The sequence below is a fragment of the Pezoporus flaviventris genome, unplaced genomic scaffold (assembly GCF_033815535.1).
Source record: "Pezoporus flaviventris isolate CSIRO_AGI_PZ_B2104156 unplaced genomic scaffold, CSIRO_AGI_Pfla_v1 ptg000029l, whole genome shotgun sequence".
NCBI lineage: Eukaryota > Metazoa > Chordata > Aves > Psittaciformes > Psittacidae > Pezoporus > Pezoporus flaviventris.
Window position 1 is genome coordinate 9,941,492 of NW_026892577.1, and position 15,349 is coordinate 9,956,840.

Here is a 15,349-nt window from a genome sequence, read left to right on the forward strand (position 1 = left end):
CTCATTTACTGATTAACATCTTCCTGACATTACTATCTCGTCTAAAAAATTCTGCATTGCAAGCTCCATGTCAGTGGAGCTTATTAGATGTTTTTCTGTTTGATCCAACAGGCAAAGCAGATACTTATGAATTGTGGTTCCATCATTCAACTTTCTTTTCCACAAATTCGAAAAGGTCAAAAAGTCAAGGCCCTAGTTATGGCTTTACTAGTAGTTAAAGCCGATTGCCAAGGCAGGGGTTTTGCTTTTATATAATTCTTACAATTATCTAAACTCTCTCTATCTTTGTGGTATTCAAAACCCTTTAAGGTAGAATTTAGCCTCATTTGGGAAGGAATTCAATAGCAAGAGCTGGATTTGCCACGCTTCTGTCCACTTTCAGAGTGTGCTTCTAGCTAAAAGAGGACACAGACAATAAAACAATGATTATGCCAGATACAAAGATTGAGAGTTTGATAATCTGAAATAACCCAAAATACAACCCCTGCCTTGCACTTATATGGCTTAAGCGTTCTGCTCCTCTGGTCAGGTCAGAAAGCCATGGATGGAAGCCAGAAAGCATCCAAGTGAAGTCAGCTCCAGGCACTGTTTGTAACCAGCAGCAGCAAAGCCAGTTTGTGGTTGTTTTGTGGCCACTGTGTGCTGGCTTGGCTCCCAAAGAAGTCAGCTTCAATCACATGGCATGATTTACTCTTAAGAAACAGGGGTGGTTCCTGGCCATGAGTTCAAGGAGGCCAAATAAAGAGGGGTGGGAAAGTGGAGGTGAATACCAGGAACGCTGCAGAGGCACGAAGCTGAGCTGAGTGCTGCTTCATGGCTGAGAAGTTAGCTGCAAGAAACCTGCTCAGCCATTAACTGCTGAAGATCCTGGATGAGACTAAGCAGGGGAGGGATCAGTTCCCTTGACCCCCCTCATTCACCTTTGCTGTCACTCCACCATTGCTTCTGAAGTGAGCCTCAAGTATTTTTTGTAGTGCCCCTCAGAGTCACTATAGCATGTTATTTTGCAGTGATGAACTGCCATCAGCTAAAGAGAAGGGAAAAATTAATGAGGTTTAAAGACAAGAAATGGCTCAAAGGGACATGTTCCCATTATAGTGGAGGTAGGAGAAGAAGGAGGGAACAAGAGGGTCTGTCCATGAAAGGTCTTGATGAAGGGACAAGAATTAATTTACAACAGCACGTTTAATGCTGCGTGTGATACCAAAGTCAAGACATGGAGTTCCCCAGGAGGTTTAAAAAGAGCAGCTCAGGGGTATTCAGAGCTCTTGGAAGAGGCCCGTAACTAAAACCCTGTTACTGCAGGTAAAACCTGAAGGAGCAAAGAGGTGGCTGTTACCGGGCCACAGAATCCTGTCATCCCACACAGTGTGATTCTACCTGTTTGCTTTGGAAAGGCAGGAGTGGTTAGACAGAGGCAGGATGCTACCAAAGACAGAGTGAGAGGATTATCCTCTGCAGGACACAAGGCACAACAGGTAATTACTGCCTGTGAGACCACAAATATTTAGCTTGGAACAGAGAATATTGAAAATTGCAATGTGCATTTAAAGACCATTTCTGCCGAGTCCCTGATTGTTAGTATTAAGTTATAAATTGCGGTCCATAATCTTGTCTTTCAAAGGTGTTCTGTGCTCTGCACTGAGGACCAGGACTGAGAGAGCAGAGTCTTCTTTGTGAAGAACTATGTCTCTGGTGATGGCATGGTTTTGTCTTTAACTGTCTACAAGAGCTTGTGTAGGGCTAGGATGGTTGGTTGGTTTCACCATACACTTTCTCTAAGATTATCTGCTGCTTTGGGCAAAGTGTATTTCTTTCTTGGGATTGCCTCTTCTAAAAACATACATTAATTACTCCTCGTGACTATGTACCTGGAGACAGTGAGCAGAAACAGCAAGACAGCGAGCCAGAGACCAGCAACGCAGCAATAAACGCAGCAACCTGAAGCCACCTCTTCCTTCTATCTTCCATCTGATAATGTGTCTCAGCTCAAGGTCTGAAGCTTTTAAGCCAGCGCTCTAAAATCAGAACGTCTTTGAAAGAAGAGACAAGAGTTGAGCAGAGAAAGGAAAACTGTGCCTTCAAGAATGAGCATCCTGAGATCCTAAGATTTGCTGGTTTCCCATTTATCATGGCCAAGCATAGACAAAATCTGCCGCAGGAATCATTTACAAGTTATTTGTCATCACAGAGATTATCTGCTGCTGGTGAAAGGAAGAAACCCCCCTGAGAAGGTTCAAGCAGGCTGGTATTTTCCTGGAAGAAACAGAATTGCTGTGATGAGGGAACAGAATTTGCGTTCACAGTGCTCTGGAGACATCCAATACTGTATAAATAGCATAAATGTATACAAAGAAGATTGATGATGTGAGCGGGTGAGTTATACACACAGATAAAGAGCTAGGTGACAAGACAATCTTGTGAAACAGGACTATAATTCTGCAGGAAGGTGAATTGAAGCTACTGCAAGCACCAAGTTTTAAATGTTTCAGGGATGTGCATTTTAGGTCAAGTGGCCCTAGCATTAGCAGAAAAATGAAATGGTATTTTCATATCAGAACATGGATTTTGCTTAGATTTCACTCTGCAGATAACCAGACAGCAGTGTGTGCGCATACACATACAAGGGTTAACAAATTCTCAATTCCCATAATATTTCAGCTGTTACCTGAGACCAAAGCTTTGGAAAAGTTCCTTTGCAGCAGATAAGAGAAAACTTTGAAATTTGCCTGGAAGATTAAGATGTCCTCTTCACAGTTTCTAAACAATCCCGTCATTGCTGCTCTTGAATGAGCTGCCTGAAAGAATAGCCATTCTCCAGCTGAGCCACTCTGAACACAAGGAGTCCGTACAACAAGACAGATTTTTATCTGGAATAAAAGGCTTTTAGGAAAGCAGCAACAGCTAGAGGTAGAGAGGTGTCAGAGCTGCTCAGCCCTTCCTAAGTGGCTCCATCCTGGGTGACAGCGGCCACAGCTGCTGCCCATGCAAGGCTCGGATGAAGAGTAGCTGAGCCTTCACCCTGTGACTGTGCTGCTGGGGGGGTCAGAGTGGTTGGAAAAGGGGGCTGTCAAAGGATGTGACTAAAGGCTTCTGATGAGAAAGAGCTGCTGGTTTGAATTTTTTTTTGCCCCTGCAGAGAAATGCCTCAGCAAGCTGAATTTTCTGTCTGTGACTCACTCTGAGGCAAGTTTGGAGTCAGCACTAGTGCCTGAAGGAAATCTGAGACAAACCCAAACCCCAACTGGATTAAATGCTGCTGTATGTGACGGCTTACACCTTTGCACAGCAGACATCATGCCTCGCTGCATGCACAGCCTCCTCACACAGAGGCAGGCTTTTTAAGCATCACTGTACATGTGAGTAAGCTACACAAGGCACTGGAAGAGTAAATCTCCCACCTCAGGGCACCACTGAACATGGAGCAAGATGAATTTTAACTCCTGTGGAGAGAGATCGGGTCTTCTTGTAACAAGAAAATGCCTGTAGTGTTTTGGCTATGATGTCTTCATGCATGCCTCAATTTTCTTGGGAAACTCTGCCTCATGGTTTACAGCACAGAGGAGCAGAACCTTACCACCACCCCGCCCTGCCAGTGGGATTGGTTTCATTCTTAGTTGCCAGCACAAGCTCTGCAGTGCGTAAGAAAGAGTTAACATTGCTCTACCACGCTTTTAGGCAAGAAAATGCCTGATGTCTCTTAAAACTCAATAGAAATTTGTAGCTGAGATACATACATAAGATGAGCCCAAGTGCTCATCTCATGTATATATCATGTCATCTAAAGAATGCTTGCGCTTCAACCTCCAGCAATACAACCATATCACTGAGCGCACCACGGAGCCAGGAAATGTCAACCTGCCTAGCAGCACTGCTCAGCACTCCTGAGCAATCTCCCTCTTGCCTCTGAGTATGATCGCGCAGACGGAGGGATGGACAGAGAGCCCTTCCAGCGTGCAGCCGTGCAGGGGGAAGCGGCTGTGAGCAGGCAGGAGCGCAGGAACCGCAGCACCGCTCTGTGGTGACGGGTCCCTCTGCAAGCCAAGCACAAGGCTGCTCTTTTTAAATGCGCTGTTCAACACCACTGCATCGCTTTGTGTTGCGCCAAGAAAATGAGTTTCCAAACTGGTTAGAGGCTTTGCTCTTCCGCCTTCTCTCCCCCCAGCCCTAGCTCCCCATTTTTAAAGCCCCTGCTTTACTGCACCAAGTGTACAGCAGTGACACTGGGATGCTTCTTCACAACTCTATGCCTGACTTGAAAACACAGTCAGTTTTGTTTAAGGCCTCAAGTAAAAACAAACAAACAAAAAAATTCTTGGGGAAAAAATTGTGAAATTTCCTAATAAATTTGTCTTTCTGTCTCTATAAACTTCTCCTGTTCCTGACATGTAAATTAGAGAAATATAGGATCATTCCTTACAACAGAACTGTGGCATATTAAACAGTTTTTTTCTAGGGAGCTCATACATCATGTTTTGTACATTCCAGAAGTACTACATTCAACCACCATCACTGTCAGCACAGGTAAGTTCATGTTATAAGAACACATCTGTAGCCAACAGAGATTTATAATAAGTCTGTGCTATGGATTACATCTTGAAAATTCAGGAGTCCTTATCTAGTACCCCAGATGGTTACTGCCTGAATCACTGGTAAAACTCAACAGAAAGTTGACTTTGTACAAGACATGTTCTTGCTGTCAACGTGGAACAACTTATAACGAGATATGGACTCATAATGGGGAGGTTATTTTATAAAGCCATATTCCCTACAGTTATATCAAACAAGATTTTATTATCTTACAGTCATTTCAACAAAATAGCCAGGAGAAGAGTGACAGTAAACCAACCTGTGCATGGGATCTGATCACTGGAAGCCAGTGTCTGCAGGCTGAGTGCTCATGCACCTACCAACCAAGAGCATCTCCGGACAGTGGCAATATCAGCTTTTAGCTGTGACTTACCTGTGGGTCTTTGGTGAATTAACAACACAGCAGAGACAGAAATGTTGGCTTAAAAGCCATGAATCCAGCTACTGAAGGACTTGGTCTGATTCCTGGAGTAGTTGAACCAGACAAGGACTGTGACAGCCCCAAACCCCAGTGGCTGCAGAGACCCAGGGTCTCAGCAGAGGTGTGTTTCACCACCCAGCCTCCATTTCCTATTAAACACCTAAATAGTTTCTATGACACCTCTGCAAACTGAAGACAAACCAATCTCTCAAGAAGAGCTTGCTATCAGCAATTTTCAGCCTGCAAACTGTGGAATCCCCAGGGCTGCAGCTTAACTTTTAGAATCTGAGAAAAATAACAAGAAAAGCTACTTAAATGTCAGCTGCCTTAAATCTGCTATCTGGGGCCTGCACCTACCTTGAAAGATACGTGAGTATTAGCAAATCAGTAGAAGCCTGAAAATCACTAAGCCATGATATTAAGAGATCAGCCTGATTCCCTAATTCTCCACCTTGCTCTCTAACTCACTCTTGAGATAAGAAGCAGCTCATCTCAGATGATTTCACTGCAGCATCAGCTCTCAGCCAAACAGGTAAATGGCCTTGCAGAAAGATCTTTCAGTCAGAAATGGTGTGAACTGGGTCAAGGTTGGGATAATGCAGAGTTCAGGAAAACAGGGTTTCCACATAAGCCAAAAAGCTAAGTGCTAATGGCCAGAAAAGCAATAGATAATGAGCTCTTAAGAAGAACAACACATAACTAAGCTGTATATTTCCTCACTGGCAGTCAGCTGCATGCTGGTGCTTTAATGAAGTTACAAGACAGAATACAGGAGTATCTAATCTCCAGAGAACATCATTAGTGAAGACAAATTACATTTCACAATGCTGCCATTATTTTTGCTAGCACCTCATTAATTATTTAATGATCATTATTCATTATTTGCTTGGCCTGGGCTGAGTACTCAGCTGTGCAAAAAATACTCAGATTCGGGTAGCCCCTGCCCCACAGAGCCAACAGTGCTTTAATTTGTCTCTGCTACCAGTGACCATAAGGAGTTTGCATAGTGTTTGGAGGGCAGAAATATTGACTATGTCCTTCTTCATGGGCAGTTGAAATGGAAGGTGACTTCTGCTGTGATAAATTGAAGATGCTGAAAGAGTCACAGGAAGTGAGGGGTAAAGTCCTATGCCTGTTTTCTGGAGAAAGAAGGCAAAGATGCTGCTCCACTGCCCTCAGATACCGGTGGGAGACTGGTCCACAAACTGTACGAAAAAGGTAATAGATAATTAAGCTCAGCTGCAGCCTGCTGGTCAAGTATAGACAGGCTCTCCGAGTGCCTACCTGTGTGCTGAGGGTTAGCAACACGCCCAGCTGAACTACAGAGGAACAAGATACTGGTCTGTAGGCAGTGCTGCTGGTAAAGGTGATTCATGGTGTTAATGGCCTTCGCTTAAACACAAGATGACATATTTAATCTAAGCCTTGAAAAGCATTAACCCTTGTCCTATGAATAAACAAGGCCAGGTATAAGAAATTTTCCAATTCACCATCTGCGAGGTGCCAAAAGCAAAGATTGGACCACAGTCCTCCCTTGGTTACCTGGGAGAAGGTAGTTGCTCTCACACCCCAGGGACACAGTGTTTCGCTAGTCACTTACTCATTCTCCCAGCACCACGTCTGGGTGCCCATGTGTAACACCCTTAACCCCATAAAGGGAAATGTTGCTTGGTACCTGCTCGTTGTGGCCATACAGTGCTCATTTTAACCAAACATCACATGGAGGCAGCATCCCCCTGCAGCAATTAATGAGCCAAGAAATTAGGAAGGAAGAGACATTCACAACTAAATTAATTTCGACTCATGCATCCCAAGAATGTGCTGGGCCAGTTCCGCGTCTCAGTTTGTCCCAGGGTAATTCCACAGCCAGCAACAGAGCCGCAAAAAGGAGCAGGGTGGTGACTCAGCCCCTGTGGAGCTGATGGGGGGAGCCCAATGGCAGCACCCACTTGGAGCAGGACAGGTACCACTGAGCCCTTGAGGTGGTGTCAGAGTTGCTGTGCCTTTGCAGATCAATTGCAACCCCCTGCTTTTAAAGGGGGAAAATAAATCCTGGTTTTGTGCGTTTCCAACCTGAGCAACAGTTTCCTAAAATATTTTGCCTGAGGCAGACATTCAGACTGAAAAAAAAAAAATCAGTCCAGGTAATTAAATAATTTGTCAAAGCTAAAAACAACTGCAAACAGCTTCTAATGGGGTAACCCATCATCTCCCACACATGCCACCATGGGCCAGGGATGCTCCCAACAGAGCTCCATGGGGCCTTCCCTGCTTGCTAGAACAAGTGCTCATGGCAATGGCCTGTTTCCAGCATAGCAAGTTTTGGGATGGGTAAAATGTTTGCTCCTGGACATTGGCTTTCCTGGGGGAAAGAGGGTCCAGTCCCAACGCAGAAAAAGGAGACAAAGGGTGACAAAGCAACTCATACTGCACTCATTGCTGGGGAGTCCAGGGAGCAAGCAGGGTTGCTGGCACAGCTACAGTGCTCCTGCCTCCATCCTTTGGGGACCAACCCAGCAGTGAGCATGGAGCTGTGGCACAGATACACTAAACTGTGCTGCTGGCCCTCTGCTCCCCTCCTAAATATATGCATAAGGGCTTGTTCTGGATATGCACGCACCCTGAAGGCGTGCATGCTGTGTGCACAGCATCAGTGCTGCTCCACCATCACAGGCTCATGCACAAAACTTACCATACTGCTGTGCTGAACTTCTTCTATTTTAAATAACCAGCTCAAATGTAGGTGATGAAGTCATTCTTTTCCCCAAAGCAAGAGGGACTGATGGCTGCACTTCACCAAAAAGGCACCTGTACTCGCCACCTTCTCCATCATCTAAGACAAAAATCCTATAGCTGGTATTTTACTCCCATATAAGAGTTAGGGCATCCCCTTCCCTCTCCCCGTGTTCTGCAGTGCTGAGGCAAAAGCAAAGGGTTGTCCAACATGGATGTCCAAAAGACATGCAGAAGAACAACAGCTTCCAACAGGGGTATGGAGGTTTGCTGCCAAGGAGCAGCTGCCTTCCTCTGAGGATGGTGCCCCTGTCCAACAGCCCCAGAGATCACAGGCAGCCTTGCAGCAAGCTCAGAACGGCGATCGCACTGCTGGGGAGGTGGGGCAGGTCCCCTTGATGGAGGAGGGGAGACAGATGGTTTTAGTCATCGTTTCTTCTTCGTTTCACCCTAAGAACTGAAAGTAATCAAACGTGCTTAGTTTTGAGAATAATTTTGAACACTTGCTCATGTCTAACAATTTACTTACCTCAAGGGCCCTTTCTCTCTCTCTTCCCAGGAAGCTCTCAATGTCTTTTGCCACAAATAAAGCAATGTTCCCTGTCTTCTATGATTCAACAACTCCATGTCTCAGGTCTGAGTTACTGGTGATATCCCAGATTACAAGTAGTTACCCTGAGGCACCAATTACAGACCTCTGACGCCTAGACCAGGGAATAGCATCTAGGAGAAGTTAAGTTCCCTCATAGCTTGTGCTGTCCAGAGGATGCTTCCTTCTCTTTTTGCATTCTATTTTCCTGAGCTGTGAGGAACTATTTAGCCTTTACTGAGGTTTTGCCCAGGAAAGCTGGAAAGGCAAAATGATTTCTGTAAAGCAATTGTTCTACAGAGAATGCATAACACTTCCTGAACCCAAGTCAGCACATAAATGCAAGCCATTAAATGAGAAACCCAATGAGCATTAAAGCAATTGGAACCAAGACAAGCTGCACCCTGGCTAAAAATCACGTGTGCAGGTCAGCCAAGGGTTCTGATGCCCTAATCAGCAAAATGGAGGGGTCCTGATGTCCTATAATAGCAAATGGAAACATTAGCCGATTAGCCACAGCTTTTTATTGCTGATGGATGAATGTTAACACTCATTTCCACTCTCAGGTAAAGGGAAACACAAATGTTATGGTTGATGGAACTGTATTTCCTTAAAGTAATTGTGCAAGCTGCTGTTTAGATTGGAGGAGGTGACAATGTGGCTCTGTGAGTATGTGCCTCTCAGCAGCTATAGGTACCCTTTCTTACTGCTCCCTTTCAGTAACCAGCCCTGCAGTGGGAGCCAGCATGGGCAGAAACCTCAGTGCTGACAGCAAGTGTATTTCAGTGGAGATGGAGATGAAGTACCCTTTTTTTTTGACAAAATAGGTAAATCTAACACTTCCCCCCCCCTTTCCTGAATGCACATGGAAACTGCAGATGAGGAACAATCTGAAAATGTTTTCAGATGAAAGCTGGGGAGAGGAAAATGATGTTGCATTCATCAGAAAAAAATGGAGCTCCCTTGTGTGGCAATGAGCTGTATTTATCTGCAAAATAAACTTTGGAGAGGAAAAGAGGAATTGCCTCTGAGGTATTTAGAATGGACAGAAGATGATAATCCAGTCCCTTGGGACAAATGAGGCTGCTGCTCTGATTGCACCATGCCCTCCAAAGGGAAGCAAGAGTGAGCTCCAGCGCAAAGGCACAAAGGCCTTGGATATGGGTGTAAGTATAGTACAAATGTCACAGTTCATGTGTGCTGTGTAGCCAAGAGCAGCGTTTGCCCCAAAGTGCCATTCCAGGGTTTGTAAGCTATTGTTTCTCATAGCCTCCTGACTGAAGGGTTGGTCCTTTCAGCCCATTTCCATAGGGAAATCTGAGCTCATGGTGATGTGGCATACTGTAAACCAGGTATATGCTCCCTGCCTCCCCATTGCCCAACTGTGGGCTGGGGACCTGCTTCACCAAAAAGAGATGGAGCAGCAGCAATAACACAAATAAGTCTGGTTTCTTCCATCTCATTAGTCACTCAACAGGCCTCAATCAGTGAAGAAGGCAACTGACAGTCATCCACCGATGTCCCTCCATTGAGAGTTAGCATCTCCAGGAGGGAGGGACCCAGCACTACTGAAGGCTGTCACTGGTTGGAACATGGGACAGCCCTGAAAATGAAAAACAGCATAGAGAAAACAGCTGCCAGAGGCTGTATCCATCTGCTCACCTAGAGAAGCTACCAGCTGCCCCAGAAGATAAGCACTGGGTGAGAGACAGACCCGTGAGAGCTGTGTGCCAGTGAGGAAGCCCCAGCACAGGGCTTTCCTCCTGCCACAGCAGCTCCCTTCCAAGCTTCCAAGCCCACCCTCCTGCCTCAGCTGACTGTGGGCTGAGCTGTGTCCCCTGCCCTGTGGCAGCAGAAGAAGGGGTGAAGGAAGGCAGGCTGCAGCAGGGATTCCCCAGGAGAAGCATCCTTGGACAAAAGAACATAATGGACCGTTTCCGGATGATCTTCCAGTACTTCCAGTCAAACTCAGAGTCTGTAATGAATGGGATCTGTGGGCTGTTAACACTGGCTAGCATAAAGATGTATACCTCCATTGACTTCAGCTGCCCCTGTCTGCCCCACTACAACATGGCATATGGCTTGGGGATCATGTTTGTACCTGCTATCGTCCTCTTCCTCTGCGGCCTCATCCTCAACAGACAGTCCCTGGTGATGCTGGAGGAATGGAGCAGACCACAGGGGCGCAGAAAGAAGGACCTGGCTGTCATCAGGTGGGGTTTGCACTGGGAATGGCATCCCTACTTTCACCTCCCACTTAGCTTTCACCTCCATAGCGTTGATCCTCCTGGTGCTTAATTTTCTTCTAAGCTTAACTCCCAAGACCTTCCCACATGAGTCTGGAGGAGCAGGAGCACAGTAAACACATTTCCATCACAGTCATTTTTTATTGATAGCCTTATGGCTTCCCTCCCTTTAGATGTTTTTAACTGACTTGCACTGGTGGAAGGGAGCGGAGAATCACATTCAATCATGCAGTCTTACACAGTGGACAATTCAGCAGAGTGGGACAAGAAGGGCTGCAAAGAGAAGTGATTTTCAAGGTAGAAACTGAGCTGATGAGAAAACAAAGAGGGAATGAGGAAGACAAGGGAGAGCCAACAAGGATTTGTGCATGGGAGATATAAGCATACAGCTGAGGAAAGCACAAAATGAGAGGACCATGCACTGCACTGAATGCAGGCAGCATGCAGAGCACTGCCATGCACTGCACAGATTTCACTGGGAGGAAGCAGCAACAAAGATATCCCAGAGCAGAAGAAGCTGGAGAAATGCTGGAAACAGTCTTAGGAGTAGGCTCCCTGGTTCTGGTAGGGCCAAACCCACCAAGGCTCTGGATGAGGAGACAGCTACCAACATTTGCACGCTCACTTCTCTCTCTCCTGCCGCAGGTACCTATGCTCCTCCATCATGCAGCGAGCCATGGTGGCCCCTGCTGCCTGGATCATAGTCACCCTCCTGGATGGCAAATGCCTGATCTGTGCTTTCAGCAGCTCCATGGACCCTGGGAAGTTTGTGGACTTTGCCAGCGCCAGCCCAGTGCAGGTGCAGCAGCTGCTGGCCAAGGTGCCCTGCAAGGATGAGGAGCTCATGAGGAACAACACGTCCCGCAAGGCAGTGTCCAGGTACCTGCGCTGCTGGTCCCAGGTAGGTCACTGCTGGCAGAGCCCCCCATGTCAGTGAGGTGCCTGGGGCATGCATCTTCTGCTCCTGTTTTTCCTTGGCTTGTGATAGCTTCACCATGGTCAGGCTGAGAGCAAAACTGCTCTTTGCTTCTTTATGCCCCCAAATGTTGCCACCCCCAGGGATAATCTCCAGTGTCACTCAGTTAGGGAAAAGGAAGGAAATAAAGGATGGTTTAAGCAACTGAGCTTTGTTTCTAGAAGAACCAGCAACCTCTAAACCCAGATAACAAAAGCAGGTTGCAAGGAATATAGATGTGTCCTTAAGCTCTGTCCAGTGTCAGAATACCTTTCAAATGCTAACTTTGCAGGTAGGACCTGCTGTTTTAAGGACAGAATAAGCTGAAAGAGACAAAAGCAGCTTGCTCAGGAACAGTAGAAGAGGACATGATGGAGAGTGGAGCCCTGTCTGACCCACACTGCTGGTACAGGAATGCTGGGTCAATGATGAGGACCAGTGGGAGGGCATTGAAAACAAGCCCTTCCCTCTTACCAAAGGCAGCTGCATGTAGTAAGGGCTGTCTTCACCTTTCTATGGGACTCCTGGGCCCTAGAGCAAGTGTAGGTGGCAGATGAAGATCTCACTGGAGATAGGTGATGACCAAAGGAGAGCACTGAAGTCCCTTACCCTGGGATGCTCTCACGCTCAAAGCAAATATCTGGTGGCTCCAGGCTAACTGCAAACAGTTTTCCTCCTGAACCACTGAAGCACAGATAAATGTCCAATATTCACTGGGAGGAGACTACACCCACTCTCTGAGTGCAGTTCAGGGGTGCTGGACTTCAGGGACAGGAGTCCAGAAATGCCACCTCTCCCCTCCCAGCCACACAAATTCCTTGTCTTGGTGATGCAGGCAAACAGCTTGTGCCTGTCTTTGTGCCTGTCCTACTCTGTTCCACTGCTCATTTCCTATCTCCCAGGCACTCGGGTGGAGTATTTTGTTGATCCTTATCATAGCAGCTTTCCTCGCCCGGTGGCTCAGACCTTGCTTCAACCAGGCTGCCCTCCTGCAGGCACGTCACTGGAGCAACTACATTGACATGGAGCAGAAGATTTTTGAGGAAACGTGCTGCGAGCACAGCCGGCTCTTCGCTCACAAATGCATCCTCCACTTCTTCGAAAGCATGCGGCAAGAGATCAAACTGCACAGCTTCAGCTCGCTGAGGGAAGGAGAGGGGGCTGAAGGAGACCAAGATCTTCTCCGGGGCATCACAGATCGGGAGCAGGTGAACAAACTCCTGAAAATGTGGTACTATGAGAAACCTCCCCTGGATGTCAGCAAAGCGACCCAGAGCCATCCCCTGGGCCAAGAGAGATCCCCTCTACCCTGGGCAGACAGCCCTAGAACTGGGTCCAAATTCCCCCGGCACACCAATGTGTAAAGAGGCCTGTGTCCTGCAGACACTGAAGGGGCTCTGCTGTACCTCTGCACAAAGCAAGGAGCAGCAGGCAGATGAGCAGTGGTGCTCACATCTTCCTCCAAACCCGCAGTCCCAAAGGTTTTGCTCCAGGTTCCAAAATAAAGTAGCTCTGAAGATCCAAAGGTCCCAGACTCAGTCACTATTCATAAAATTTCTCAACCAAGGGCTTTTGTGTATCACTTTTATCATATTAAAGAGTTTTCAGCTCCTCACAGCGGTGATAAAAGGGGATTTAAAGGGATTTAACCAAGGCAGCAACACCCGTCTGTGAACACAAACCAAGTGGAGCATCACCTTCACAGAGATGTGAAGAGCTCCTGCCCATTTCATTTCTATTCAGAGAGTTCACAGTGCTGACACCGAAATGGTTTAGTTGGCAACTCTTTTAATACCACAGCAATATTTACTCAGAAAGGCAAAACCACCTCCTATATCTTCCCATCTGCTGAGAGCCTGGCTGCCCCCAGCCCAGCTGCCAAACATTTCAGCCTCCATCTAACAACCCATCAATATTTCCATGCCTTTTCTAAACAAAATATGGCAACACACCACAAATCATGGAGCAGCATAAATTTAGCTGAAGATGCCTCTGGATAAGTGTCCCTGGATTAGGCTGGATTTGCAGAAGGAAAAGGAGTTGAAGGCTTTGATTATCATATCCAGAGCCACGTGGCTGTGCTGGGGTTCAGGCAGTCGCTCGAAGCATTGGCACTGGGCCATGGGAAGGACACACTGAAAATGCTTAAAGGTAACCTTATCTCTGAGCCTCTAATGATAATTACTCTCTTACCTGCCTTTTTCCAGCCACTGCTGTAGATGGTGCCAGTTTGGTATTTCTGTCCAGTATCGCTGTTTGGATGCATTAAACTCTTTACTGAAAACTAACCCTACACAAACACATCTATTCCTCCAGGCTGAGGCTCATGCTGATTCCCACTTTGTCCCTGAGAGGGAGGAGTGTAAGGTGCAGGGGTTGTGAGAAGGGGGGATTAAAGAAGGAATGTCCCGTAGGCCATGCGTGCGTAGATGGGGATGACAATCCCCCAGGTTAACGTGTTTTGCTGCTGGGAGGTAGGTGACCTCCTTCCCAGGATGCTTGTGTACATGGGGTCAGGGAGGGAGGGAACGCTTGGTGAAACAGGAGAGCCAAATAACTCCATGGCCCACACATGGGCTGCTGCACCCCTCTGCCAACAGAGGCCCAGCCAGGGGCTGTGGGATGCAGAGGGATGGGCTGCAGAGATTTTCTTATTTGCATAGCAAAATCAGCTCTGGATGAATCCCTGAGCTCCCTGGGGTGTGCTCAGAGAGGGCACAAAGCCAGCTGTGGCCCATGCTGGTTGGGAATATCACAGCTGTCTTCCCACCAGGAGCTCTTTAGGTCCAGAGAGCTCTCTTTCAAAATCAGCATTGCGTTTTGAATTTCATCTTTGATTTGCTGCTATTAGACATGACAAATCTCAGGCTGAGACTCAGTTCAGATTCACTACTCCACACTAGTCAAATCATCTGTTTTTCCTAACCAGCTCAGGGCAGAGGTCCACAGCTCCCCTTTGCATGCTGTTTTCCATGTTCTCAGGTTTTATGTCATCCCAGAATGGACACAAAATATGGAATGCAAAAACGGGGAAGACAAACAGCTTTGTTACCTGTGTCTGCAGAGACAGAATCAGAGGATTTAAGGGTGCTGCCACAGACTTTTGAAGGTCCACAAAAGTTCACATGCTGCTGGGAGGGTCAGTTTGGTCACAGAGTATCTCCAGTGGGGCAGAGCTGTGGGTATGCATCCCTCCCAGCCTCCCTGAGTCCCATGCTGTGCTTCCCTTTAAAGCCAGAGAACTCTTCCCCATTATGGAAAATGGTGTCTGGCGCCTCATGACAGGACAAGAAGCAACAGGCACAAACCCAAAATGCAGGAAATTCCATTTAAACAGAAGAAAACACTTACTTACTTTGAGGGTGGTGGCACCTCCACCCATGGAGATATTCACGACCCTATTAGACATGACCCTAGATGTGCTTTGAGCACGGGGCATAGTCCAGAGGTCCCTTCCCACCAGCTCTGCTAGAGTGTGTACCCTCCTGTGGTGGAAGCAGAGAGGGTCATTAGCAGCTCTCTGTCTCTTGGGGCTGGTCTGATGCTTGACCTACAGACATGTCTGACATGCTGAGGGACCCTCACCTGCCAAAAGCCTGTGAAACAGCAGGGCTGACTGCGAGGACAACTTCTCCAATCTCTTCCCAGATTCTCCCCACGGGGATTGTGACCATTTTGATGTCCCTCCTCTCTATGTCCTACATTGACTGGGACACAAGAAGCTTTCCTCGAATCCCTTAGTGTCCAGACACAGGACCCCATGCTGGGAGAGACTTGGGCATGTATCATTTACCATGTCTCCCAGGACCTGGTTT

At 47.1% G+C, this 15,349-nt stretch overlaps 1 protein-coding gene across 1 annotated transcript; it reads left to right on the forward strand.

The window, feature by feature from the left end:
• Window positions 1-9,807: 9,807 nt before the first annotated feature.
• Window positions 9,808-12,994, forward strand: CALHM3 (calcium homeostasis modulator 3). The gene is made up of 3 exons (XM_061459578.1): window positions 9,808-10,546; window positions 11,225-11,480; window positions 12,437-12,994. Exons 1-3 carry the CDS (start codon window positions 10,260-10,262, stop codon window positions 12,896-12,898), a joined length of 1,005 nt encoding a protein of 334 aa, XP_061315562.1. The 5' UTR covers window positions 9,808-10,259; the 3' UTR covers window positions 12,899-12,994.
• Window positions 12,995-15,349: the final 2,355 nt, after the last annotated feature.

What these genes read in the sequence shown, in the direction of transcription:
- CALHM3 (XM_061459578.1), top strand. Translation starts at nt 10,260, where the DNA reads ATGGACCGTTTCCGGATGATCTTCCAGTACTTCCAGTCAAACTCAGAG. An exon ending in AAGGACCTGGCTGTCATCAG is followed by an intron (nt 10,547 to 11,224) that starts GTGGGGTTTGCA and finishes CTCCTGCCGCAG; the next exon opens with GTACCTATGCTCCTCCATCA. An exon ending in ACCTGCGCTGCTGGTCCCAG is followed by an intron (nt 11,481 to 12,436) that starts GTAGGTCACTGC and finishes CCTATCTCCCAG; the next exon opens with GCACTCGGGTGGAGTATTTT.